Source organism: Vulpes lagopus, chromosome 2 (assembly GCF_018345385.1).
Source record: "Vulpes lagopus strain Blue_001 chromosome 2, ASM1834538v1, whole genome shotgun sequence".
NCBI classification, from domain to species: domain Eukaryota; kingdom Metazoa; phylum Chordata; class Mammalia; order Carnivora; family Canidae; genus Vulpes; species Vulpes lagopus.
In genome coordinates, this window is record NC_054825.1 from 48,416,171 (window position 1) to 48,443,534 (window position 27,364).

General features: G+C 53.0%; 1 protein-coding gene across 1 annotated transcript; it reads right to left on the reverse strand.

Annotated features, from left to right (window-relative positions):
- PAQR5 (progestin and adipoQ receptor family member 5) lies at positions 1–25,535 on the reverse strand. The gene is given in 8 exon segments (XM_041731384.1): positions 1–3,269; positions 5,765–5,906; positions 7,890–7,986; positions 15,659–15,785; positions 20,290–20,495; positions 22,969–23,021; positions 23,023–23,097; positions 25,419–25,535. Coding segments are annotated over 8 exon segments (1,059 nt in total). The 3' UTR covers positions 1–3,027.
- Between the last annotated feature and the right edge of the window lie 1,829 nt (positions 25,536–27,364).

Below are 27,364 nucleotides of genomic sequence, written 5' to 3' on the forward strand. Positions count from 1 at the left end.
TTTATTATAATACATTTTATTTTTTTTTCTCCCACACAGTTCAAGAAAACCAGACATTAGTTAGATTGGAAGAACATCTGAGTTTGGAAATGGGTCTTTGCTTTTTCGTCCATGATGGATTGTTGGCTAGAAAATCAGAGACTGGCATTATCAACTAATATGTTATAAAGTGCTGTCATACTGGGTTAACAGGTGTTTCATATAGTGCCATGGCCAAAACACATCTGGGACACAATAGAGCCAAATGAAGCGTCTCGCCAACACTTGTGACCACACCGGTCTCCTCCACCTCACCTTACCTCTCAGGTAAGCTGGGTTCCACATCAAGCACTCTGAGAAAGACTGCTGCAGACCAGCTATTTAGATCACTTTGTACTCAGGTGGTTTCTAAAGCCTCCCACCTCTCATTCTAATCCACAGGGACAAATTCGTTTCTCTCTAAAAACTGACCAGTGGAAAGTGAAATTCTAAGATGAGCAGAGGACGAGGAAGTGGACACACAGCCTCATCCAAACATTCAAGTGTCACCACAACTGTGGCGTCTGGGAAATCTTGGAGCAGTGCTTCTCAAGCAAGGAGAGGAAGAAGAGGGACATCCCATGGGGAGTTTGTGGTCTCCCCACCCCCGACAATCCTTTCTGAGGCAGTGCCATGGTGAGCAGTTGCTACTAATGGGAATATGACACATCTCCAGGTTGTATTGAGACACGCAAAAAACGCTGAGAGCTGCTACATGAAAAGACTTCCTGGTGAGGTCTTCAGTTCACCCACTGCCAGCTTTTTTGACTTTCTGGGATGGCTTAACCAAAACTATACCCATATTACACTTAATACCTAATGGTGATTAATATATTTGAACCCATTCTCAGTCAAACATCTAGAAGCTTCCAATCTGTACACTGGAAACTGTTATCAAATTTTAACTTGTAACACTGCCCAAAAAGTATACAATGGGACTAAATTTGCCAAACATATAAAAACAGTATGAAACTCCGGTCCTACTTTGTTACCATTTCTTTTCCATCATTAAGTATGATGAAAAAGCCACATAACCAAAAATTAAATAATCTAAAGGTCCTTCAAGTTAATCACCTATTATCTTTCAACTATTTCTGAGCCAAAGAACATTAATGCACTCTCTCTAAATAAGAGATATTTAAAAGCTTCGTGTCTTTGGCATTACTGGAAGAGGGTATTTAAACTTTGTACTTTTCAGCATAAAACTGCCGTTACAGCAAGATGAAATGGAAGCCCACAGACCCTGCTGGGGTAAAATTCCACTAACAATGTCAGATTGTTGCCAAAAACTAAATTTTGTCATGCAGCTGGCAATTAATGTACCAAAAATTTACCAGGCCATATAATTTTATCAGTCTACCTTCCCCAGAGGAAATAAACAGATAATAAAACTAATGAAATCATATTTCTTGACCACTCTCATCCAATATAAATTTTTACTTATCCTCAGAGGATTGGACGATGAGCTGTTCACAAGGCCATTCAAGTTTCTGGGCCAGTTAACTATAGAGGCGGCATTCTAAGATATGGGGGTGTTCCTGAGTCAGCAAAGAAGATCCTGCTTTGTGATGGACAACCCCTTAAGTCATTAGCAAATGCAGATCAGGGGTTAATGGGCCTCTGTTAAAAACTGTTTTGCATCAGCATTTCTGGACTCTCCGAAGAAAACACCACGAAACACTAAACTTTAACTCCCAATGCAACAGATGAGAAAACGTTCAGTTTTGTGCAGAGTAGAAAGCAGGGGATACATCCTTAGGTTGGTAAGGTGTGGAAAATTAGTAGGTCAATCACAGCAAAGCCCATAGGCCCAGTGCCTCATGGAATTCATCACAAAGCATCTCTTCAAGTTTGGTCTGGGGCCCTTCTGCATTAGAATAACCTGGGGACTTGCTCAGATATAGGGCAAATCTCTAAAGACCTACATTTTAAACTACGAATGCAGAATCTCCAGATTTGGCCTGGAAATCTGCTTTTGTCACAAACCCACCAAGTTCTTCTGATTCACAGTAAAGCTTGAGAATCACTACAGTTGACCAACCCGTTAGGAAGGCTTTTAGCACACTCTGCACATGAACACTAAATTTTGCAGCATATTTGAAATGCTGAAGCAACATCAAATGTATAACAGCCCCAAATATGGTAATGTCATTGATTTAGAAGGTGACAGATAAACATGGCTGACTGGGATTAACTCAGCCAGTTCCCACACATAACATATTTGACCTGCACTACACAATACTGTGCAGCATCAAACTAGCAACAAGAAAACAGAACAAAACAGAACATGGACACCCAGCCATGTGGACTTTTAAGAAGATCCAAATCCATATGACAGGGGAATTGGCACTTTGAGGCAGAATGGATTTGTGGGAAAGAGGACTTTCACTTTCACTTCACTTTCATTCCCTTCACTAGGTGGAGAAAGGAAGAAGACTCCTCCCCAAATCAGGTATCTTCATTCTGGGTGCCTCCCCAGTCTCTAGGGTTCCCATAGACCCAACTTCCTCCTATTCATGTTCTCTATGCTGATCTTTCTGGCTTATTCCCCTCCCACTGTGGACCTCTTGGGCAGAGATTGTGCTGTGTGGAATTCATCAAATGAAGAAAGTTCCATCTTCAAAGGGTAATACTACAAGGTAGTAAAGCTTCATTCAACTGTTTAATAGCAAAGCCACAAGGGTGGTAGGCTTAATCCAACTGATTAAAGAAAACTGCAAAACCCATTTTAAATAAATTTAAAACTTAATGAAATGTGAAGGATTTGCCCAAAAAGGACTTAATTGAACCCATCTTCCCCTTTTAAAATCATAATACAGAATTAATGCACATCCAGAGAAATTTCCCCAGTTAAATACCTTATTGACATGAACCTACTCAAAAATTCCAAGACACCCACCATTGTGAATATTTTAGACTTTGGCAAACTGGTACCATGCCACTGCCTTATAGTGGTTGGGATGTTGTAGCTTAATGTTGACATCTGGCATGAAAAGCTTATGGTCTAAATCATGTTTCTTTTTTATGTAATTCTGGCTCGGGAATCCGATACACAGCAGCTGAGAAATAAATTATGTTGCTGAGGCTGAAGATGAGGCACAGAAGTATGGCTCCAGCTATCTGAGGGAAAGACAGGGGCCGGGAGTTGACCAGGAGCCAATCCTTCCTCAAAGTCTTGTCCAGAAGTATGGCTTCCATCTGCATGTAAGTGGCCAGGATCACACACACATGGAATAGCTGGTGACTGTGACCTAGGCAAACACAGAAAAGGCCACCAAGGTCAGCAATACAGAAATGGACTGTTGATACTCTACTATGGCATGTAGGCTACACACATCATGCTGGATGCAAGAAGCCAAGCACAAGAGACCACTTGTCTGATGTCAGATTCCATCTATATCAAGTAGTGGAGAGAGAGAGAGGTCAGCGTCATACCCCCAGGACTTATCCCAGAGTAAGTGTTCAAAAGTGTCCCGGGAAGGGACCAGCCTGACCACCTGCACTCCTGAGCAGAAACAGAGTCGGGAATGGGAGTGTGAGAGAGAGAGTCCTGTTGGGTGGGTGGCCAGTGAGTTCCCTACAGCAGGGAGCTGCCTGCAACCCAGGCTGCATCCCCAGGGAAGAAGGTGTGCCTGGACATGCTGCCCCTGCCTCACTCAGGCCAGACTCGGGGCCTATGTAGGATTGCCACATCTACTTGTGATGCAGCCAAGTGGCTTCTTGTCCAGCAGAGAGCCCTGCTGGCTCTCTGAGCCCCGAGGCTCAAACCTGTCTCCATTAGGGCAGGAGATAAAGACAGAAAGCGCCAGGAGCATGAGATGTATCTGCAGTGTGGCTACAGCAAGAAGAGTGATTTCAGCACTATGGCCCGATAGGAATGTGGAGGAGCTTCCTGTGGGCCAACGCTCACCAGTCAGCATGTGGGCTGGAGGCGTGGGGAGGGGTAGGCCCATGTCTGGCAGACTCCATTGCTGTAGGGCGGAGAAGTTTCCTAACCCCTTGTTGATGATCTGTCATTAACAAAGTCTGGCGAACATTCCCCCATACAGGTGTCTTTCTACTCTGGGACCCCCAGGCCCAAGAGGATGGGACTAAAGGTCAATGAATGAGACACTATTAAGAAACCAGGGGGGAGCACCCAGGTGGCTCAGTCTCGTAAGCCTCTGCCTTCGGCTCAGGTCATGATCCCCAGGTCCTGGGATCGAGCCTGGCATTGGCATCGGACACCCTGCTCAGCAGGGTGCCCGCTTCTCCCTCTGCTCCTAACCCCTCTTGTACTCTCTCTCACTCTCTCAAATAAATAAATAAAACCTTTAAAAAAAAGAAAGAGGGATGCCTGGGTGGCTCACCCAGTTGAGCGCCTGCCTTCCGCTTAGGGCAGGATCCTGGAATTTCAGGATCGAGTCCCACCTCAGGCTCCCTGTATGGAGCCTGCTTCTCCCTCTGACTGTGTCTCTGCCTCTCTCTCTCTCTCTCTCTCTCTCTCTCTTCTCTCTCTCTCTCTCTGTCTATCATGAATAAATAAATAAAATCTTTTTTAAAAGATTAGGAAGGAAGGGAGGGAGGGAGAGAGAAAGGCCAGGAAGTTGGCAAAACAAGGCCCAAGCTACCTTTCCCGCAGCCCCAGCCTTTGTCTACAATCACCTCTAGCTCATCCGGGCGGGGCCAGGGAGGTGGGTGCGGTTCCTGCAGGCAGCTTCCAGTTCCTCCGCCCTGTCTCCCTCCCTGTTTTGGAAACTGCCCTATAAGCATGTTGGTCTTTGTAATCTCTTCCGGTAAGAGAGAGTAAGTGAAGGAGATACAGCTCTTATTAGAGCCAAGAAAGCAAGTCTGGCCACCTCTTAGGTGGGAGGAGATGGAAAATCACTGGGCCAAATGGGATTGGGGAGAACCAAGGTCCCTGCCCACCACACAGGCACAAGGACTGACCCCTGGATGCCCAGGATAGCTTGCTTATCTAGGGCCCACTTGTCCCCAGGACCCATCAGGCTCACCCAAAGTGGCCCAGGGCTACCTCCTCCAGCCAATGCCCACCCCACTTCCCTAGTGGGGGTGGGGGTGGATCTCTCCCAGCAGGTAGAAGTCCCTGGGTTCTGATGGCCCCTCCCCGCCACATCACTTCTCTACCTGCAGTGGGGCTCAGCTTCCCCTGGAGCCTCACACAGCCTGGGTAAGGCTGGGCCCCATGCCCCAAGCTTCTGCTTTGGGATGTCTGGGGCGGGGCCTGAGAATCTGCATGTTCCCAGATGATGCTGAAACTGGCAGTCTCGGGGCCACACCTGAGAACCATCACTCTCCTAAGACTCTGGTCCCATTGCACCTACCTGAACAAGGCAAGACACTCTCCCCCCTCCTTAGCATGGCCCTGCCATCTGGTGGCCTCAGAGCCAATTGTACTTTGTCTATCCCGTTCCCTCCAGGGCTGCCTTCAATGTCCATTTAATAATGGGATTTCATGTTCTGGCTAACAATGGGGTCCCCAGTCCCTGTAACCCACAGGAATTGCTTAGAATCCTAGATGCACCTGCTCTCCATCCTCACCGCCCCCCCCCATCCTCCGCTGCCATTTGCTGGCTACAGACATCCCGCCTCCACTTGCACTGTGCCTCAACAGGCTCCTGTGGAAGAGCTCCTCTCCTTGCCCCTGCATCCCCTTCACACTGCACACACTGGTGTCAGGGACGGGGTCGGGGGTGGGCCTCTCTGGGTTGAAGGATGACAGGGTACAGGGCCACCACACACTCACCGATGTAGTCGAAGCGTCCAGGGGCCAGGCGCTCTGGCAGGTGCGCAGAGTAGAGGAAAGAGGCCAAGAGGGTCATGGCCGTGTGCTTCTGGTGGTACAAGACAGCTTCATTCTGTGCGCTCTCCCCGGGCACCAGGAACAGCTGCAGGCATTTAGAGAAACATCGGGTCTTGAGGGGAGGCCCTGTCCCCTCCTATCACCAGGAGACGTCTCTGAGCACGTGTATGGATACCACAGGCCAAGGCCCTCACCTCCTCGGGTTTGTGGCTTAGAAAGGGAGTTCTCGGGGACGGTGTGAGCAGAATTCCCATTCTGACTGCGATCATTTGAGACCCAAGGCAACTGTATTTTAATCCTCCAAATGCTCATAAAGCCTTTTGGGCTATTTAGTTACCAAAACAAAGGAAGGAAAAGAAAAACCCTATTAGATCTACTGGTACTCTATTGTCTAGGGGTAAAATAGAAGTATAGTAAGAAGTGGTCTATTCACCCTTGAAGTCACTGCTGACCAGAGCATCACCGAGTCTCATGTTTCTAATTAGGGCTTTAAGGCCTAGAAATCCCTGGAAGGCCTTCTGAGTCATCAAAATGTATTAATTACGGCCATTATGCTGTTTGTGAGTTAAGTATGGTTTTTGTATTGTTGTTATGAATAGCAACAGCCGGTGTCACTTACCTAGGGCACTGGGCCAGCCCCTACCCTTGCGTGATTTCATCAGAGCCTCAACAATTACCTGGGGCAGACTCTAGTTCCCCGTTTTGCAGATGAGGAAGCCGGGCCAGAGGGTGATGTGCAAACCACTAATGAGCAGCGAAGTTAGGATCTGGGTCCAGGCAGGCTGATTCCAGAACCTGGGTGCTCATCAGCATGGCCCTTCAGGATCAGACCGCCCCTCCCCACTGCCCACCGTCCGCTGCAGCGAGTGCCAGGAGCACACCCCGTTTGTGAGAACCCAGACCTCTGCTCTGCGATCTGGTGGCGCGTGGGACGGGCTCTGCTCTCTGCTCTGGTGTCCTCTGTGTGTTGTGTCCTCGAGGAAGGAGTCCAGGGACTCTCCCCAGGCCCACACAGGTGGAGCCAGCTCTGGCCCTCCTCTTCCATCCCTGCCTCGTGCATCGAACCTCAGGCTGGGAGGGCAACTCTACTCAGTGGTACAGGCTCTATGCCAGGCATTGCTGAGACTTCAGATCTGCGGGTTTGATGAGCCCCCCCTCCATCCCCCGGTGCAGGAGGGGATGTCAGCCTCATTTACAGATGAGGAAACTGAGGCTCAGAGAGGTTATGTGCATTGTATAAGGTCACATAGCCAGTGAGCAGTGGGACTGGGATTTAAACTCAGGTCCATCTGATTTGAGAGCGCCTGGACTCTCCCCCTTCTTGTGTCCCTCCTATACCCTCTTCTTTCGTGTTCTCTAATCCCCATCTATCCTTAAGACCTTCATTGATACTTTTTTCTTTGCTACTAGTATGTTAATTAATGAGAACACATAACAATGCATTTACTGGACACTTACCAGCAGCTGGCATTTTCTATGTTCCCCTCATGTAATCCTCCCCACAGCCTGAGAGAGGAAGGCTTTATTACTGTGCCCATTGTACAGATGAGGGAAAACAAGGCACAGAGATTGCACCTAACTTGGCCAAAGTCCTGCTGTGAGTACGTATTAGAGATCTGCCTCCAGAGCCTACTCTCCTGGCGCCTCCACTAAACCCCAGGCTGCCTCCCCTGCCCAGCCCTCCAGGATTCCTTCTGAGCCCCCAGTCGGTGCTGGCCATTGAGGCATCTCCTATGGTTTGTCAGGGCTTCTGTGTTCCTACTGTCTCCTAACTACTCTGCACGTGCTATTAAGGGAGCCCCCAGGTCTCGACTCCATGACTTGCAGTGATCTAAAGAAAAACAACTTTTTCAAAACAAAAAAGCAATGAGTGACCTTATTTTACATTTTTGCAAATAGCTTTAATGTATGGCTTAGTGGAAACTAGTTTGTAATATCTGCTTTCTACATTCAGTCTGTTTTAATACATTAATACATTATTTTGGTGCTCTGACCCCCAGCAGCTCAGGACACAACAGATTCCCTGGTGTTGCCAGCAGGCAGAGAAAAGCCAGAGCCGGGCCCTTACCCTGTAGAAGATGGGGAGGGAGTCCCACGTGTAGGGATAAGCAAAGGCGAGGACGCGAAGCACCTTACAGAGCCCGGGTTTCTGGATTTCAAGAAACCTAAATCAGGAAGGGCAAGGGGAGAAGTGGGAATGGAGACAGTGTCAGTAAATTACATACATGCGCGGACGTTACGAAGAGCAGAGGGCAGGTCAACGGAAGGCAAGTGTTTTGTGCAACCTCCTCCTGAGGCCGGCGGCTTGTCCACCGGCCCGTGCATCACTCCCACCCCGACAGCAGCAGGCGGAAAGGTCTCGGGGGTGGCCATCTCCTGGGGCCGCAGCACAAGAAGCAGTGGTGTCCAACGAAGCCAAGCCCCAACCGGGCTGGAAAAGCCCTTCGAGAAGCAAGTTCTGAACTGCCAAAGAGCCTTTCGAAGTCCAGTAACAACAGGATGGGGAGACACATGGTGCGTGTGGGGAGTGTGGGGCGTGTGGGGCATGGGTGCCTCCCCCCACCTCCCATGTAGGCTCCTGGGCCCAGCACGTCTGTGAAGGACGAGATGTCTAACTAGTCGGAGCTGCCCAGGTGGTTGCTGTGCAGAAGCCCTTGCTTCCAGTAAGCGTTAAACTACTTGGAGAGCTTTCTGGAATCCTTGGGACCACACACAGGGACACCGGCCTGGGGAAACCTAGTAAATGTGGCCTTTCTCCCCTTCTTCCTCCTCAACACCCTGACCTGCCTCTGGTCCAAAGACGGAGCCAACATTAAACTGAGTGGTGCCGGGGATCCCTGGGTGGTCCAGTGGTTTGGTGCCTGCCTTCGGCCCAGGGCGCGATCCTGGAGTCCCGGGAACGAGTCCCGCGTCGGGCTCCCGGCATGGAGCCTGCCTCTCCTTCTGCCTGTGACTCTGCCTCTCTCTCTAGGTCTATCATAAATAAATAAAATCTTTAATAAAATAAAATAAAATAAAATAAACTCAGTGGTGCCGACTGTGGCAGAGACAGTAGGGCCTCCCGGACAGAGCGCGATGGGCCTCGGCTGGCTGGGGCTTCTGGCCAGGGTGGGCCTGGCAGCCTGGGGTGTGGGCAGCACAGATGGCACAGGCGGGGTACCAGGAGGACATGAGAGGTGCAGAGAGAGTCTCCACAGTCCCTGAGCCGGGTTCAGTGGCGGAGGCTCAGGCCCCCAGAGGCCATCCAGGCAGGGGGGCAGGGCAGGCCCCGCTCCACTACCAGGGGGTACTGTGGGAGGGCCAGGTCCTCCCTTGGTGCCCACAGGGCTGCAGCGCGAGGTATAGTAAAAGGGTGGCGAGCAGAGTCAGGGCTCCAAGGCTGGTGGGGGGGCCATTCTGGGGCAGGCAGCGGAGGCACCTGGGCCCTCTCAGCCCTGATGGTCCCCCACCCCTCAGCTTGCTCTCCCACGGGGATGGGTCTGTGTCCCACCACTGCTCCAACCCCAACCCAGTTGCCCAGACTCCCTGTCCCAGCCCACAGCCCACCCTTTCCTCCACCAACCACCACCCGTGGCTCCACAGCCCAGGCCCTTTGCCCTTGGCCGCATCACTCCTGTCCCCATAGCCGGGGCAGTCACCTGACTACCAAGCCCTCTGCTCCATGTACCCTTTGGTGTGGAACATGGCAGACGTTCCCACATCGGCCCCTGAGCAGTCAGGGGACCCCAAGACCCCCTAGCCTGGTGTGTCGTGCCCAGCCCTCAGCACAGCCAAGTGGAGGGTCCCTGCTCCAGAGTAAGAGGCACCCGCTGTGGGCCCTGAGAAGCCCCCCTCAGCCTCCAGTGATAAGCTCAACTTCTCTCAAGGCCCATGTCCGCATGTGTCTCCTTTCCTGACCCTGTCCTAAGTCAGACAAGCACATGGCAGGCACTGGGTAGAGAAGGAAGAGAAGCTCAAGGAAAAGGAGGAAGAGAAATAAGGGACCTCAATGTATCATCCCCCTGAATGAGACCCCCCCCTCCCCGGCCTGGGAGTAAACCACCAACCCAGGGAGAGGTGAGGCAGCACCGTGCCACGATGCCCACACCGTGTCTGGCCTGGACAGCCTGGGTTTGAATCCTGCCTCCGCCCTTCGTGAACGTGTGGCCCCCACAGGTTATATAACCCCTGTGCACCTCCAAGGCCTCACATGGGACACCAGGACGATGGCTGTACCCCCTCACGGGTCTGGTGCAAGGATCTGATGAAACAAGACTTGCCAGGAGCTTACTCACATCACAGAGGCACACTCGCTACGTGGCAGCTTTTAGTAAAATGTGTGCAGCGGGATTTGTTCTGTCCCCTTCCCCACCTTACAGCTATGCTGTGCCGGAAAACAGGAATAGGAGGGAACGGACAGGTTCTGGGTGACTTGCCCCAAGTCCGATGAGCCGAGAAGAGGCAAAGCTAGGATTTACACTCAGGGCCGTCTGGCTTCCAAGTTTCAGACCCCGACCCCTTCAGCAGGCTGAGCAGGCCTTCATCCTTGCCCGTACCTCCTCTGCCCCGGGGAGCAAATGGGACACACTCCCGCTGCCCCCACAGCCAGAGCCTGTCTCAACACCTTCACAGCCTACCCTGGCCAACCCAGTCCAACCACAGCCCGCTCCCTCCTTCCCCATGCACTGCCGCCGCCTATCCTTCCTGGGTTAGGAGAGGCTCTCCATGAAAACACGCTCTTTCTGTGACCACTTACACAGGAGGAAAGCTGGCTCTGGCTGGCGAGGGCCATCCCCCAAACCATGGATTTCCTGTGACTTGAGACAACATTTCGCCCGGCCTGATAAAGTGCTTCCCCAGGGGCAAACGAACCAGCCTCTCCATCTGCAAAGCCGAGTCTACAGGGAAAAAAAGGAGAAACAGCAGAACAGAAGAGAGACAGCAACAGAGAAATAAAAGGCAGAAGGAGCAGCAGCCACAGAGAGGGGCCTCCCCCTACCGAGGTGCAATTCCACAGGTAGCCACAGGATGTCGCCCCAGCCAGAGAGTCCGGGTAGGAGGGGTGGGAGCCCCGGAATCCTCCAAAGCACGGATGCCCCCGTCTCCAAAGCCCCACTTGGTAAGACAGTCCCTGCACCGCACGACCAGTTTACAGGGAGTCAAGCCTCGTCTGCCTAGAACCAGGTCGGCAGGAAACACCGGATTTGGGCAGAAGCGCGAGGAGAGGGTCCACCAGGAGAGGGTCGATGCGGTACCAGTCTGTTCAAAAATCTGATAAATCGTGTTGCAACAAAGCCGGCAGGATTTGCAAGCAAATTCTGGAACCAGTGCTTGAAACTAGTGAGCCTTTGGAAACATTCTACTGCAGAGAGGCGTGTGTGTGTGTGTGTGGTGTGCAGAGAGGTGTGGGTGTGGTGTGCGTGTGTGGTTATGGTTGTTCTATTGTGTGGGTGACACTGCAGGAATGTGGGCATTTCCACATGCTGGTCCCTGGCCCTACCCAGTAGCACCGTCAGGTGGCTGAGCCCTGCAGCCCCTAGAAGTGTCAGGGCCACTGCGAGCCTCCAGCTATGTCCAGCTCTGACCTCCAAACCCTGTCCCGGGGCCTGGTCCTGCCACTCTGAATTGCCACAGCACCCCTGCCACAGCATGGCTCTCGCGGTGTAGCTTGCTTTCCACCTAGGATGGAAATTCACCTCTCTCCCTCACAGCACTGACCACAGGGCATTTCACTGAGCAAGTATTTGTAAAAAAACAAAAAAAACAAAAAAAAACAGCAAAAAAAAACCCCAACCAAAAAACAAAAATCCCTCTGCAAAACAAAAAACAAACACAAAAAACTGTTGGCTGCCTTGCATGGGTGAATAAAGAGCCTACGTGACTTGCGATGTATAGGAAACTCTAAGTGACTAATGTCCCTAAGGGATTGAGGACCCCACCCCTCTGGGTGGCCAGCAGGAGGAGCAGGCCAGGTCTCCGTCATCCCACCTTGCTCCAGGAGCCACAGAAAGGTCACGCATTCTCTCATCTCCCTTCTCAAATGCTACACAAGGAGAAAGCAGTTTTCTGGAACATTCATTTGAACTAGATTCTACAATAATAAGGACCAAAAAACCAGTCAAGGGAGACCATGGTTCTCTATGTAGAGATTCACCTTAAGGACACGTACAGTAATGGAATGAATGCCACTTAGATCATGGGGTTTGTGGGCTGCTTCTTGCTCTGGGCAGGAGGTGGCGGTTCTCTGTCGCTCCCAGCTACGCCATGGACTGATGGAGCAGGAGGCAGGGGCAGGGGGAGACTTGGGGGAGGAGGAAGGCAAGGAGAGAAATCGTGGGAAAGATTCTGAAGCCCTGGCATCGTAGAACAACCAAACCAGAGACAATCCAGAGATCTCTTCTCAGATACCCTAAGATGTGGACACTGAAGCCAGAGGCCACACAGCAAGCCCCTGAAATCCGGGACTCCGGGGGGCCTGGCCCTCCTCTCCACCTGCTTCTCCTGCAGTGAATCGAGGCCAAATCCCTCGCTGTGCAGGAACCATCTTTCTCGCTCTTCAGACACTGAAGATGAAGAAGGGAATGAAAACATGAAGGGGAAGAGGACCAGGCGAGATGGGAACCCGGAGAGCCCTCAGATGGGACACCCTACTCTGCCACCTCTGGCCCTGTTCCTCCAGCCCCCGCGCCAGCAGCCGTTAACACACCTGGAAGCCCCTCAGCTCAGAAGCGGAGCCCATGGAATGTCCTCCCACAGAGACCACTGGCCTTCAGGAGCCAGTGGGGACAGGTCCGCAGTAGGACACACGAGCACTGCTGGAGATCCTCTCTCCTCCTCCCGCGGTGCACACTCTGAAGCGCCTTGCTGCCTCCCAGGGCCATCTGCTCCAGCTCCCTCACCCTGTCCAGGCTGTTTGCTCTGTCCAAAAGGCCCTTCCCTCCTCCCAGCTAAAATACTCAGTCCTAGCACCACTTTGCAGAACTCTGTGTATCCAAGCAGGTGTCATTTTACATTATCATTATTTGTATAGGTTACATTCTGTAATGCTATACTCTAAATGCCATCTCCTCTGGCCTTGAGAGGAAACGATTGACTCCACCTGGGCTTTTACGAGGTCTGCCGGCTGCTTCGACTACTGCCCTGGGTGCTCTCTTGGGACAAGGGCTGTGCCTTTCTCCTCCTGGTATTCCCAGATCTTAACATAACGCCTGGAGTATGATGGGCATTTAAGGAATGCTGAGTGATTGGTTGGTTGGTTGGTTGGTTGGTTGGTTGGTTGGTTAGTTAGTTGGTTGGATGAATGGATGAGTGAGTGGGTGGGTACCTAAATGGATGGGAAGGCAGATGTGTGGGAGGATGGATGGATGGGTGGATGGGTGGGTGGATGAGTGAATGAGTAGATGGGTGAATGGTTGGGTAGGTAGATGGGTGAATGGGTAGGTAGATGGATAGATGGGTAGGGGGATGGTGGATGGATGGATAGATGGATGGGTGGATGGGTGAATGAGTAGATGGGTGAATGGTTGGGTAGGTAGATGGGTGAATGGGTGGGGAGATGGATAGATGGGTAGGGGGATGGTGGATGGATGGATAGATGGATGGGTGGATGGGTGAATGAGTAGATGGGTGAATGGTTGGGTAGGTAGATGGGTGAATGGGTGGGGAGATGGATAGATGGGTAGGGGGATGGTGGATGGATGGGTGGATGGATGGATGGATGGGTGGATGAGTGAATGAGTAGATGGGTGAATGGTTGGGTAGGTAGATGGGTGAATGGGTAGGTAGATGGATAAATGGGTAGGGGGGATGGTGGATGGGTGGATGGATGGATGGATGGATGGGTGGTGGGTGGGCAGGGACATGGTGAATGAGGAGATAGATGGATGAGTGGTTGGATAGATGGACAGATGTGCCCCAGAAGTAAACAGAAATAATCCATTTCACTGACAAGGGAGTAGCCTCCAAACGCAGGCATCAAGAGATTCCTGGCCAGCCTGCTCTGCCAAGCAAGTCTGTCCAAAGGTAACAGGCATGCCACATCCAGAAGACCTATTGATTATTAACCAAGGATAGATTTCTGGCTAGAAGAAAACAGTCTACCCTGGTAGCTTATAGGTGACTCAGGAAGTTCTAAGAAAAAAAAAGAAAAGGCAGCAGATTTGCATTGAGGGTTCCTGGATCATGAACCGAGGCCATTTCTTCAACCCTGAGGGAGCCTTCAATGCCGCCTCAGCCCACAGTGCTCACCTCTCTCCAATCCTAAATTCCAAACAGCACAGCTACACAGCCCAGCAGGAGCTAAGCAACAGGATCATGACTCATGCAGGGGCCAGAGCTAGGTGTGTCCACACAGCTGGGCCCCGTGCCTCTAGGGCATGCCTCATCTCTCCTGGGCTGTTGCTGGCATCCTGACTACTTTTCTGTGTGGGTTACACCTTGTCTCACCCCCTCCTCTCCTTCACCCATGCAGCCCTTGAAGCTCCAGAAAGTTTCCAATCGACGGAGTCCTTGAGGAAGCAGGGAGGGGACAAGAATAAGCCTGTGACATCTGATTCTATCCCAACAGGCAGATCCTATGTTTTTTGGGGGGCTTTTGGAGGGCTCTGCATTTCCACGGAGAGGGAAGAGAGTTCACCCTCCACTTCCACCCCCAGGCTTGTTTTCGTTGGATGAACAAGCCCTAGTGTTGACACTGAGCCTAGAAATGAGACTCTCCCACGCAAAGCATCTCCACGCTTCCAACCTGTCTCAAGACAGGCAAGTGGAAGACGAGTTGGGGCAAATATTCTGGATGCTCTTTAAGAATCTATCCTTCCATTTTTTAAAGAGAACCGGTTTGTCAAGTTTGTGAAACTTGCCTATATTCGGTCCCACGGCACCCAAGCATCACCCTAGGGAAAGGTGGAGCCATGGTCACCTCAGAGAAGTTACAGAAGCTCCCCTTCCACTCCCTTTCTTCCCAGGGAGGGGACAGTGGACAGCTGCCAGGAATGGTAATTCTCTGAGTTCAGTGGGGTTCAGTGGGGAGATTCCAACTGGCTCCCTGGAATGGAGACGGGGGCACAGGATTGGGTGCAACCTGCCAGCTTCCCCATGGGCCCTTTCCTAAGCCACCCCGAGAGCTCCCAGCCCCAGGGAGCACCCAGCACCCAGGCACCAACCAGACGGGGATGTCACCCCAATACCACCATTTGAGAGGTTTCCTAAATCATTTAGGGAAGCAGAAATGTGGGCGGTTTGTTTTTACAAAGAGCTGAGTCAACTAGAGTCATTAGCCCCAAAACAATGTCTCTTGTGTTAACACTCCAATGAGCTTTCTTGAGTGAAAGGGGGACACCAGAGTGACTCAGAGCTGGTGACGTGGGTGAGACTCACAGCCATGGAGGCTCCCCGGAGGACACGGCAGCCACCCGAGTATCATCCACCAGTGAGAGCTCGAGTGTCTAAGAGGCAGGCCCACGCAGTCACTGTTAGCAGGTTGCCCGTTGACCGCCTCTGGGCCAGGTGTTCCAGGCATGTTACCTGCAACCCTTGCCTCCCTCTCTCAAGGCAGGTAGATGTGTTGGCCCCATTTCACAGATGAGCAAACTGAGGTTCAAGAAGGATGAATAAGTGACCTGCCCAGCTGCATCATTTGTAGGACCCAGTACAGAACGAAATCATGCCCCCCCACCCCCTTGTTCCAAACTCACTAAGAACTTCAAGACAGTGACAGCAGAGTGTTAAGGCAAGTGTGAAGTCCCCTCAAACGCCCAGGACTGGTCCCATGAAGCAGGTCTGGGCCTGAGCTCCAGGCCCCCGAGCACCCCTTCCACGGAGCGTCCTCTCCCACCCTGCTGAGGCACAGCGGCCAGGTACCTGGAGTAGCAGGAGAGGCCGGTGCTGACGATGGTGTTCAGCACGGCCAGGGTCACGTAGTAGTCGTGGAAGGTGGTGTGCACCATCACGTCTGGGATCGAATAGGCCGAGTAGGCGATGGCTGAGCCTGCGGAGGCAAAACCAGCTTTGGGCCAGAAGGCAGGACGCAGCAGAGCCCGGCCCAAGAGCATCCTTGCTGGTGCCACAGCCTCTCCCAGAACGCACGCCCTTTCTTCTCCTCCTACCCTGATCCTACCCCGAGAATTCAGTTTGAGCCCGGCCCTGCTCCCAGAGCTTTACACACTCACATAATCTTAAGAATCACCCTCTAACATAAACCCGCGCACTTCTCCTCCTTTACAGATGACGACAAAGAGGCACAGAGGTTTAGCAACCCACCTGGCGGGCACACAGCTAGAAAGCGGCGAAGCAAAGCTTCCGCCCGAGGCAGTTCAGAGACAGTCCCCCCCACTTTTAACCCCAAGTTCTAGTCCATGATGACACCTCAGGGTGTTCAGCTTTTCTGAGCGTGCACATGTCACCTGCCACTGACACGGGGTGCCCCTTGGGGAAAGACGGACACGGCAGGGAGGGAGGGCCCTTGCCAAGGCCAGGAGGTGGATGGTTACTGGGGGGCTCGAGGGACTGGCCAGTTGAGAGTCAGGTGTAAGAGGCTAGCCTTGGTGTTTCACTGTGTCAGGTCTGGAAGTCTGTGACAGGAGGGCCACCTAAGGGCCCCTGGGAGACCCGTCTGCTGCAGCTTTTATATGAAAGAATAGGGGAGATCCCGGTCCTTTTCAAAGCAGCCAGGTGTGTCCAGGGGCCTGGACCAGAAGGCCTCTCCAGCTACCCTCACCAGGTCTCCACTGGGAGAGGGAGCCACAGGCCTGTCAACCCAAGGCCTCAGGGGTCAGCCCTACAGTCACCTGTTATTCCAAAGATATAAAGAAAGCTGGAATCCTAGCTCAAGGCTGAGGCAGGCCTCAGCCATGCAAGTTCAAGCTCTGCCTCTGACCTCACTTGACAGATGGAGCCTGGTGCAGCCAAGTGGCATTCCCAAGGTCACACAGGCAGAAAGAGCCAAAGGTCAGCAGGCTGCCTGTGGGATTTCAGCTGGGAAATCCCCCCCTCCTGGGGGACCGACTCTTCCTCAGCCTGGTAGGAGTGGGAGGTTCTCAGTCTGGACCAGGATGCGTCCTCTCTGTGTACGCTGGCTGCGGCCAAGGTGCACACCCCGCTCGGCAGGCCATGCAAGAGCAGAGGGAGCCTCAGACCCTGCCCGAAACTGCCCGAAACTGCAGTGGGAAGCGAAATGACTTCTAGTAAGAAATACACACTTGGTCTTCTGCACGGTTTCTGGCACAGAGCTCCAAAACCCCTGGAATTTCCTAAGCCTGAGAGCCAGGAAGGTGTCTTTTGTTATGTTAACAAGGTGACTTTTGGGAAGCACTTAAGGATGGGGGCCCGGTTGTCAGGAGAACCAGGGGGTTGCTAAAGGGTTGGGACTTTTTTCTTTTTTAAAAAAGATTTTATTTATTTATTCATGAGAGAGACAGAGTCTCCCTGCAGGGAGCCCCATGCAGGACTCCATCCCAGGACCCCGGGATCATGATCTGAGCCAAAGGCAGACGCTCAACCACTGAGCCACTCAGGTGCCCCAAGAGTTGAAACTTTCAATCCCACCCCCCTGACCTCTGGGAGGGGAGAGGGCCAGAGGCTGAATCAACTGCCAATAGCCAATGACTTCATCAATCACCACTAATGAAGTCTCCATAAAAACCCAAAAAGAGAGGTACAGAGAGCTTCTGGGTTGGAGGCCACATGGTGTTTTGGGGAGGGCATGGTCTGTGGGACTGAGCCCTTAACCTGTGGGAAGTGATGCCATCCCCAGGTGGACGGTGTCAGAAATGAGCGGAACTGTAGGGCACCCAGCTGGTGCCGGGGAACTGCTCGGTGGTGTGGGGAACTGTCCCCCACCCACACACATGTCATAATTGGTGCTCAGACCCCTGTAGAGGGCTTTCCAGTGAGCAGGAATAGAGGCAGCTTTGGATTCCAGGCTAGGGAAAGCTAACAGCCTCTCTGAGGCAATAGGGAGCCATGGAAGGTTTTTGAGTGAATGATGAAGATGGCCAAAACCTAGTGAAAATGCACAGGATGGCCCAGAGGGGGGAACAGCTGGCAACGAGGGAGGAAGTGGGAGCTGATGCCACCTGCAGGGAACCGCGGGTTTCCACAGGGTACAAGTGAGAACAGGAAGGAGGGGTGGCTGCAGACGGAGGGGCGGGGGTCCGGGCTGAAACCCTGAACACCCCCATGCCAGGCACTAGGCCACCGGCTGGAAAACCCAACATGAAGGACCAGGGTCCCGTCCTCAGGAAGCCATTCTGAGCAAGGAGCAGAAATGAAGGGATGATGGGCAAGCCTGGGGCCCAAAGCTTCGTGGAAGGGGTCCCGGTCTAGGGGCCCCACCCGTGGGAGGGAAAAAGTAAGTTCCCAGGTAAGGGCATGTGGGAGGGTACCAGACACTGAGGAGCTCTGACAGGCGGAGAGCCAGGGATGGGAAAGGACACAGTTCAGGGCGGCAGCTGACCCCTGGGACTTTGGTTCGAACCCCGGCTCTGCCGTTTACAAGCTGTGAGGCCTGGGTAGCTTACCTTCATGCTGCCTCATTATTCCCACCTGCAGTGCAGGGATAACGACTGCCCCCATCCCAGGGGCTGATGTCAGGGTTGAGGACGATCATGGTCAAGAGCTACCCTCTGAGGCTTACCAAGTGCCGGGCACTGGGCTGCGTGCTCCACACGCAAAACGCACTCCAACTTCACGTCCTCCTATGAGGCGGCTATGATGCCGATTTTGTGGATGAGAGGACTGAGCTTAGGGAGGTTAAGGAACTTGCCCAAGGTTCAGGTGGTCTTGGCAGCTGAGGAGCACTGCATTATGCCACCCCTCGTGATGTGCATCAGGTGCTGCCGGGTGGTGACTCCCAAATCCCTGCTCTTACCATGAGTCTGGGCAAGTGATGTAAGACTGAGGAAGCCTCTAGACTAAGGAGTTTGAGTTCACCTGGGGTAACTGAGAATCCCGAAAGGTCTTACGTGGTAGGGGAGCCATGGTTAGAAGATGCTGGAGAAGCCTCCCCAGGGAGTGGGGGGGGGGGAGTGGGAGGGGCAGGAGGTGGGGAGGAGGCTGTTGTAATGGTGCAGGGGAGTGGCAGGAGGGTCTGAGTGAAGCCCACACAGGGGAGCGATCTGAAGAATACAGGGAAGAGAGCCACCCGAATGCGTGGACAGGACGGTAGGGGCATGAGAGGGAGGGGAACCCGAGGGCTACTTATAGATTCTGACTTGAGAGACCAGGTAGGGGTGGCACACTAGCTGGGGAGACACTGCAGGAGGCGGAGTGGATGTGCGCGGTGGGGGTAGGAGGATGGGATGTGGACTGTCTTGGTCCCAGGGCTGGATGCAGCATGGACCTCAGGCTAGAGGTAAGCTAGAGACGGGTCTGGGAGTGCCTGGTCCAGGGGTGTCAGGGGATGGCGTGGGATCACCCCGAGGCTGGACCACACAAAAGCAGTGGCTGGAGGGCTGATTCTGAGCTTGCCGGCTGCCAGGAGAGCAGAGGAGGGGAGCCAGCAGGAGAAAATGAGAACCCGGACGGGCAGGAGGTGAACCGGGAGTGACGTGACAGGGACCAGAGAAAGGGAGGCGGTCTGGGGAGCACCGAGGGACCCCTGCATCAGAGGCTGGCGAGAGTGCCCAGAAGAGAAGCCCTTATGGCTGCATGGGTCGCGCAGGCTGGGCCCCAACAGCCACGCTGTAGTCAGTGGTGAGGACTGGACAGCAGAGCACTGAGCAGTGGGAGGTGACACGGTAAAGCCTGCGTGTGTGTGTGTGTGTGTGTGTGTGAGTGTGTGTGTGGCCTGCAAAGGGAGGGAGGGGAGGAAATGAGGGAGGCAGGCTCCGCACAGACACACTCTTGGACCAGGGGAGACAGGGCCTCTGCTTTCATACCTGCAGCAGGAGTGGGAGGCAGAGGAGGCCAGAGCCAGGATACTTGCGGACAAACAGATGCCCACGAGATGGGGCCACAAGGAGGGGACCCCATAGTTGGAGGGAAAACCCCGAGGAGGCTCAGGTGTCAACCCTCAGCCTCGCCTGCTTTGGGCTCACCCCTCTGTTCCATGGCACTTGGAGCAAACGAACTCTAAGCCTCTCGACAAGTGGGGTTTGGGGCCCCCTTCTCTGCCCAGCAGGACAGAGACCAGCACTGATGTGCAGGGCTGGCTCACCCCGGCCTGTGACGGTAGATTGTTAAGTTCTCCGAGATCTCGCAGGCAGATCGCAGGGGTCTCAGGTCCCCATCCAGAGGCGGCGGCGTCCCCCTGGTGGCTGGCACCTGGTCGTGGTAGCAGCCTGCACGCCGCACGGGCCGGCCCAGCCCACAGATCAGGGCCTTTGCCCCCCCCCGCCCACCGCTCCCCAGAATCTGTTAACATCTGCCAGCACCCCAGGGGACAGGTTGGTCACAAAACGCTCATCAGGAGCCTGGATGGGGCACAGGCAGTGACTCTTCTAAGCCCATCAAAGCGTCCTGGGGGACGGGGGCGGACGCAGGGCCCCACGTACCCAGGCTGAAGAGGTTGACGGCCCCGTAGTCCAGGAAGTAGCAGATGTGCCGGGCGTTCCTGGACATGGAGCTGAAGGTGTGTGCACAGCTGGATGCAAGGGGGTACACACAGCTGGTGCCCATGTACACGAACAGCGGCCAGGAGTAGCTGTCGTTCTGGATGTCTGTCACGTACAAGGCGGTCACAAACCTCCACACGAAGAACCTGGAACACAATGCAGCCCGCTCGACCTCCGTGGCTGGGGGCTCCTCTTGTACACCTCACGGGACCATCTGCTGCCTTCCACTCCCCTGGGATGACTGACCCCGTGTGTTCTCACTTTGCTGAAATGCTACGAGCGAGGGAGGGTGACGGGGATCCCTTCTCGCTTGGAAATGGGCAGAAGGAGAAGAGGAGAGCCTTTGGACTTAGCCAGTGCCGTCCGCTCCCCACCTTGCAACGACAGGATCTCCCTCACAGCCTCCTGCCTAAGGGATCCTCCAGGCTCAGCTTGCATGAGTCCCGGGATGGGGAGCTCACCACCTCTCAAGGCAGCTCTGCATGTGGAAAGTTCTTCACTGAGCTGATACCTGGTCTCCCGGGGACATATCTCCATGTGATGGGCCCCAGCTCTCCTCGACAGGACCATAGGAAACTAGCCCATCAAATACCTAAGGCAGTCTTCATAACGCCTCCCACCTCTTTGAACCTTACACCAAATAACGCCATTGCATTCAACCACTCCCCAGAACATCCATATGTGGCCTGGTCACCATCCCTGTGGTTCGTCTATGTCCCCTTGCAGGAAGGTTCCTCAAACAGATGCAACCTTCCGGGGCCGGGGCTGGGGTGCCTGAGGGTGGGTGCCTGAGTCTAGAAGACAACAGGATGTTTTCTCTCTCCTCTCCACGCTATTCCTCCCGACGCTGCAATCGCCTTTCTGATTGGCCTGGTCCCAGGCTGCATCTCCACCGAGCCTTGGTCTCTGGGTCCACCCCCACGCAGAGCCACAGGACCATTCTGCACCACATCTGCCTCACCCATGACCCAGGCAAGGTGGGCCTGGCTGCAGAGCTGCTCACTCCCACAAACCAACTGCTCCTAGAAACCCAGCCCCTCTGTCCACGGGCTTTCCCGGGGAAGGAGACTGCAAAGCTTTTCCCACAGGAACCCAAGGAGCATCCCTCCATCTTCTGGCTACACTTATGATCTTTCTCCTCCTGTCTCAGCAAAAACAGAGCTGAAGCTATTTTCTCTTCTTAAAACCTAGCATCTCTAGATGATTCCCTGGCCCCACTTCCTTAGGGCATCTTACTCCAGGCTCCCCCTAGCCTTCCTCACTCAGTGTTGCTCGGCGGTGACCATCTCTCAGGGCCTGGCAGGGTCAGGGGGTTGTATGCAGCAGTGTGCCTCAGCCAGAGCGGCTCAGCTTCAGGACAGCTAAGAAGTCACCCCACAGGGGTCTGGGCACAGGAGCTCAAGACCCATAAACAAGCATGGTCAGGCCAGCGCACTCCTGGCAACAGCACAAACTTTAGAACCATTGGAATCACCTGCGGCTCATCCATAAAATGGAACACCACCTGAGAGGCTCGTGGGCCAGGGAAGAGCAGCAGGAAGCGAGAACACTGGGCCGGGGGTGTGCACACCACAGGTGCTCACATCTCCAGAGGAGCTCTGGGAGGACCAGCAAGAAGCAGGTGACCCGGAAGCTCCGGGGAGAACAGGGGCCAGGGGAAGACACTGACTCTAGCCCCATCTGCAAGTTACACTTCGTAAGCATGTAGACTTTTTACTTAGGTTTACTTAATTTAAAATCACACACACACACGATGACAAATGACCTCCTGGAGCAGGGTCTTGAGGCCAGCCTGAGCGGTCTGCAGGCCGAGAGCTTCCTTACAATCACCCTATTGCACCCCAGGCCTGCTCTCTCTTCTCTGGGGAGGCCTCTGGCACCAGCCTTCCCCTGCAGTTTGGCCCTGGATCTGTCTTCTGACTTCTAATCAAGCACTGCCTGCGTTGAGCCCTCTCTGTGTGCAGCTCCCTCTGGCTATTCTCTTGGCTTCTGGACTGGGGACAGGACTTCCCATGCGATGTAAGCAAGCCACCCCTCTTCCCTGGGCCACAATGATGTCAGCCAACAGTGGTCTTAGCGGGCCTCTGAGCTCAAAGCTGCTCCATTAAAGTGCTGCCTGACCAAGTGCCTCCAGCCACTGTGGCCCTAGAATGATCCCAGGGCTCCCACAGTTCCATGCCCGATGCCCTTTCCAATGTTTTCCCCCATAATCCTCATGGCAACCCTGAGTAAAGTGTAGACAATCACTCTGCTTTACAGATGGGAAAATGTGAAGCTCGGAGAGGTTAGGTGACTTGCTCCAGCTCGTGACACTTTAACCATGGTTTCTGAGAGACTCAGAAAGCCTCCAAACTGAAGGGGATAAGATCAAATCAAGTCCCAGAGCAGGGCAAGATCGGGGAACCACCAAGAACTCCTTCAATTCTACTAGAATCTATATGCTAAAGCTCACTCCAGCTGCAGGCCCCAACATCCCCCAGTTCCACGCTCATGGACCATGAGGGAATCCCCAAAATCCCACCATGGAATCTCAGCCTTCTCAACCCCCCTGGGTTTTAAAGAAGCCCCAGTCCCCAGGGCTCCTGAATGGCATGGCCGGTCAAGAGGGCTGGAAGGTACCAGAAGGGCAGCAGGTGAGTCCAGATGTTGAGGGTCTCATTGGTCATTTGGAAAAGGACTGAGGACACAGGCAGTGGCGGAGCTCTGTGGATGTCGGTAGCCGAAGAGGATGCCCTGCTCATGGAACACCTGCAGGGGGAAGAGGAAGGAGAACCAGCATGAGGCCAAGAGGGGTGAGAAGGTTTCATGAGGAGCAGCTCTGGTGGCGCTGAGTGTTCTCCCAAGCTGTGCGCTTGAACACGTGACCCCAAGTCCCTGAGCTGTCCAACTGCCTCCCTCCCTTCCTTCTCTCATCCTGCCCGTAGGTTCTACAACCCCATGTGCTTCAAGAAGCCTGTAGCTGGAGGAGGGAGCTGGAGACCCGGGCTCCCTTTGGGAATCCCGCCAATCTTCGCATTTGCAGACACACTTACTCTTGTCATGAATAGTGCCTAAGAATCTGGTGTGGCGCCCTCTGCCTGGGGCCTACAGCCCGGTCATTGGGTGTCTTCACGGTTGGATGACATATACCGTATCTGGCCCTGCCAACATGCTCCAGATGTCAGGAGCTGGTGGGCAGATCCCTGCAGAAGATGCCCCCCCGCCCCCCACCCCGTGGCCAGGATATATTCACCAGGGTGCTTCATAAAGGCCTTTTGATGATGAAGACAGTGATGGTAGGCCTGGGATGCAGGCGGAGCAGGGGCTGCCACAGCTGGGCCCGCACAAGCCACCCCCTCCTCCATGCAGCCCACCCGGTGCATCCCTTGGTCACCACCCCGAGAAGAAGGGTGGACTGGTCAGCTGACCTCTGGGTGTCAACCTGCCCGGAGGACTCCATTAGACTCCCCCGAACACATAATTGTGAAAATGAGGCCGGAGGGACAAAGCTCAGCGTGCTCGACGAAGTGAAAACGAGTAGAATGTAAATTGTATTCCTGCCACCATTACAAGGATCATGGAAGTTTAAGGACACAGGCTGGGCAGAGGCTGTGAGGAACACAGCAAAGTGGAAACTTTGAATCGTTGAGACTTTCCTTCCCGTTCTGTGTTGATTTGAGCCAGGGTTTCTCAATCTTAACACCATGGACATCTCTGGGCAGATAATTTTGTGTTGTGGGGGAGGGGGTGGCTGTCCTAGGCAACAGGTGAGCAGCACCCACGGCCTCTCCCTAATGATACCAGCAGCACATGCCCTCCCAAGCTATGACAACAAAAAATGTCTCCAGATAGCGCCAATGTCCCCTGGGGGCCAAGTGACCTCAGTTAAGGACCACTGACTTAGGGGAGGTGGGTGGGGGGAGGGATAACTGGGTGACGGGCAGTAAGGAGGGCACGTGATGTGATGAGCACTAAGTTTTAGACTCTATATTGGCAAACTGAATTTAAATTTTTTTTTTAAAAAAGAACCACTGATTTAGGGGAATGTTGTCATAAGCTTTGAAAGGTAAATTAAAAATAAGTAGATTAATTGAGCAATATGATGACAATGATCACACTAGTAATCACAATAAAAATCGAGTCACAAGTACATTTTACGGTTTTCTCTGTGGTTTTCGGGGGCTGAGGGAGAAAGGGAAGACGGAGAATACCAACCTAGGCACCTGGCTCTCATCTGGATTATAACTCCATTCAAAAGTACACAAGAGGGGGCGCCCCGGGTGGCACAGTCTACTAAGCACCGGACTCTTGGTTTCGGCTCAGGTCACGATCTCAGAGTCATGAGATAGAGCCCTCTGTTGGGCTCTGCCCTGCGGGTGGAGTCTATTCGAGATTCTCTACCCCTCTAATCTCCCCTCCCCTCTTTCTCAAATAAATAAATCTTAAAAAAAAAAAAAAAAAAAGTACACTATAGGTAACATGTACTATGTCTTGAGGTTCTGAGTCAAGTGGGAGAGTGAGGGGTTACCAGGGTAAAGAGTCATATCTGGGCCACTGAGGTACCATGTGACCTTGAGCAGCCACGACTCTCAGGGCCTCAGTGTCCTCACCTATAAAACCATGAGTATGTTCCCTTCTTAGTTCAGTTCTGGGTTCAACTGGTCAACGAGGGGGAGGGGGACCCATGAAGCTGGTTCACGGTCCAGTGAAAAAATACTATTTGAATTAGGTTTGGGTCTTAGTTGATTAAAGCGATTTGTTCCAGTTTTTGATTCACAGTTCAATCCTGCTGACATCCCCACTTTACAGTGGACGGGCTCCTGTCTCAGGCAGCAGGAATCCTGGCTTGCAGCTGCCCACCCCACCAGGGATGCTGACAGGCCCATGGCCTTCAGCCTTCAATCCATGTGAAGGGGGGTGGGTTGTGCTCGGTGGGCAAGCAAAGGCTCTGCGGCCGAAACTGGGGATCACTCCATCTCACATTTCTGTCTTCCTTTTATTAAAAAAATTTTTTATTAAGGCATTGGCCTCTAATTAAAACACAAAGGCTCCAGAAAGGAGCCACTGTTACTGATGATTCACGCCCTCACATGAATGAGTTTAGCAAATCCTGTGTAGGAGGAGATCTCATGACAAGAGGCCTGCAGAGTGCTGGACGCATGGGGGGTGATGGCACACAGGGCGGGGCTGTGGGACAGCTTAGACATGGGGCTCACAGAGGGGCAGTGGGTGGACGGGAGCTGGAGGGGGAGACTGCCTACATTTTGCCCAGGGTGACGCAGGGTATGACTACTGTTCTCTTTGGATCCTGAATTTTGGGAAGCAAGAGAAGATGCCAACACAGTCGAGAACCAGAGGAGAATAGAAGGGCTGGGAAATTCGCAAACTGGACAACTTGACCACACTTAGGAACCTTGCCCTAGACCTAGGGAGGCTAGCTGACAACCAACATCAGGACTAGGCCTATATTAAAAGAATCTTCTCTGATCTGCTATCCTGCACCCAGACCTGGATGGGAAGCCCGCTAGCCATGCCATAGATGCAGGATTTCAAGCAGCTCCTCCAAAAAATAAAAATAAAAAAGGACAGATAAAGAATGGAAAAAAGAAAGGTGTCTTGGGGCACCTGGGTGGCTCAGCAGTTGAGCGTCTGCCTTTGGCTCAAGTCATGATCCCAGGGTCCTGGGATCAAATTCCGCAATGGGCTCCCTGCATGGAGCCTGCTTCTCCCTCTGCCTGTGTCTCTGCCTCTCTCTGTGTGTCTCTCATGGGTAAATAAATAAAATCAAAGAAAGAAAGAAAAGAAAGAAAAGAGAGGAAGGAAGGAAGGAAGGAAGGAAGGAAGGAAGGAAGGAAGGAAGAAAAGAAAGAAAGAAAGAAAGAAAGAAAGAAAGAAAGAAAGAAGAAAAAAAAGAAAGAAAGAAAGAAAAAGAAAGAAAAGAAAAAGAAGAAAGAAAGAGAAGGAAAGAGAGGGAAGGAGGGAGGGAGGGAGGAAGGAAGGAACGAAGGAAGGAAGTTAGTTAGTTAGTTAGAAAGGGAGTCCTTTAGTCCCAGAAGAGCAATGTTCTGACTTTCCCCTACCTCTCCAACTTGAACCTCAGTTTATTAAGCCAAAATGCTAGATGGACTCTTGCTCTAAGCCCCTCCGAGCACGGGAAAGGAGCGGCATTCTCTCCATCTTCCTCTCTGACCTTGCCAAAGCGCTCTGCATAGGGTCGATCTTAAAAAGAAGGTAACTCTCTAAATCTAAACAAATGAAACACTGAAACAATTTTGCATTCACACCCAGTCCAGCCCCAAAAGGCAAATAGCAATCACTGCCTCAGTGCTCCATAGCTGGGTCTCATTCCTAAGCACCCCCAGGTTAGCAGGTGCTGGCTAATTTGCGCAGTGGAATTGATTTGTAGGATTCCACCTCGCATCCCTGGTTGCAGGCTAGGCAGTTTAATGTGAAATGAAGTCAAATTATGTGCAGCCTATTATTCAGAAGTGAGAACCCCCAGGTACCTGGAGTGGAGGGGTATAGCAGTGGGTTTTCCTTTTAGTGCCTGCCAAGGCTTGGCTTCCAGGAAAGATGCTGCGCATCTGCCAGCTGACGCCTGGAATTCCACTGTGCCCATTTTAAAACCTTGGTTTCTAGCTATTATGCTGCAAATCACCTGGGGAAAGTCATGGAGCATTCTGGCTAGCAATAAAGAGCAGATTCTAACAGCAGGCAGAGTGGGGGGTCAGGTGGCAATCTGCACTTCCCATCCAGATCTCAAGCCGTCCTCATGACCTGGTGAGGGACATGTCCCCATTTCACAGAGAAGGAAACTAAGGTCCAGGGAGGTTAAGACATTTTTCCAAGCTCCCGGGAGGAGGAGCAGCCAATCTGAAAGCTGCATGTATACAAACCTCAGTCTTAGTTTGCTCAGTCTCTTGATACTATCATGCTGCCTCTCGGAAGGGCTCTTAGCCTACAGTGTGATTGTGGACTGTCAGGGATTCCTCTGAGCTTCCGTTTCTTCTTCAAAATGTGTCACAGGGCAGTCTGG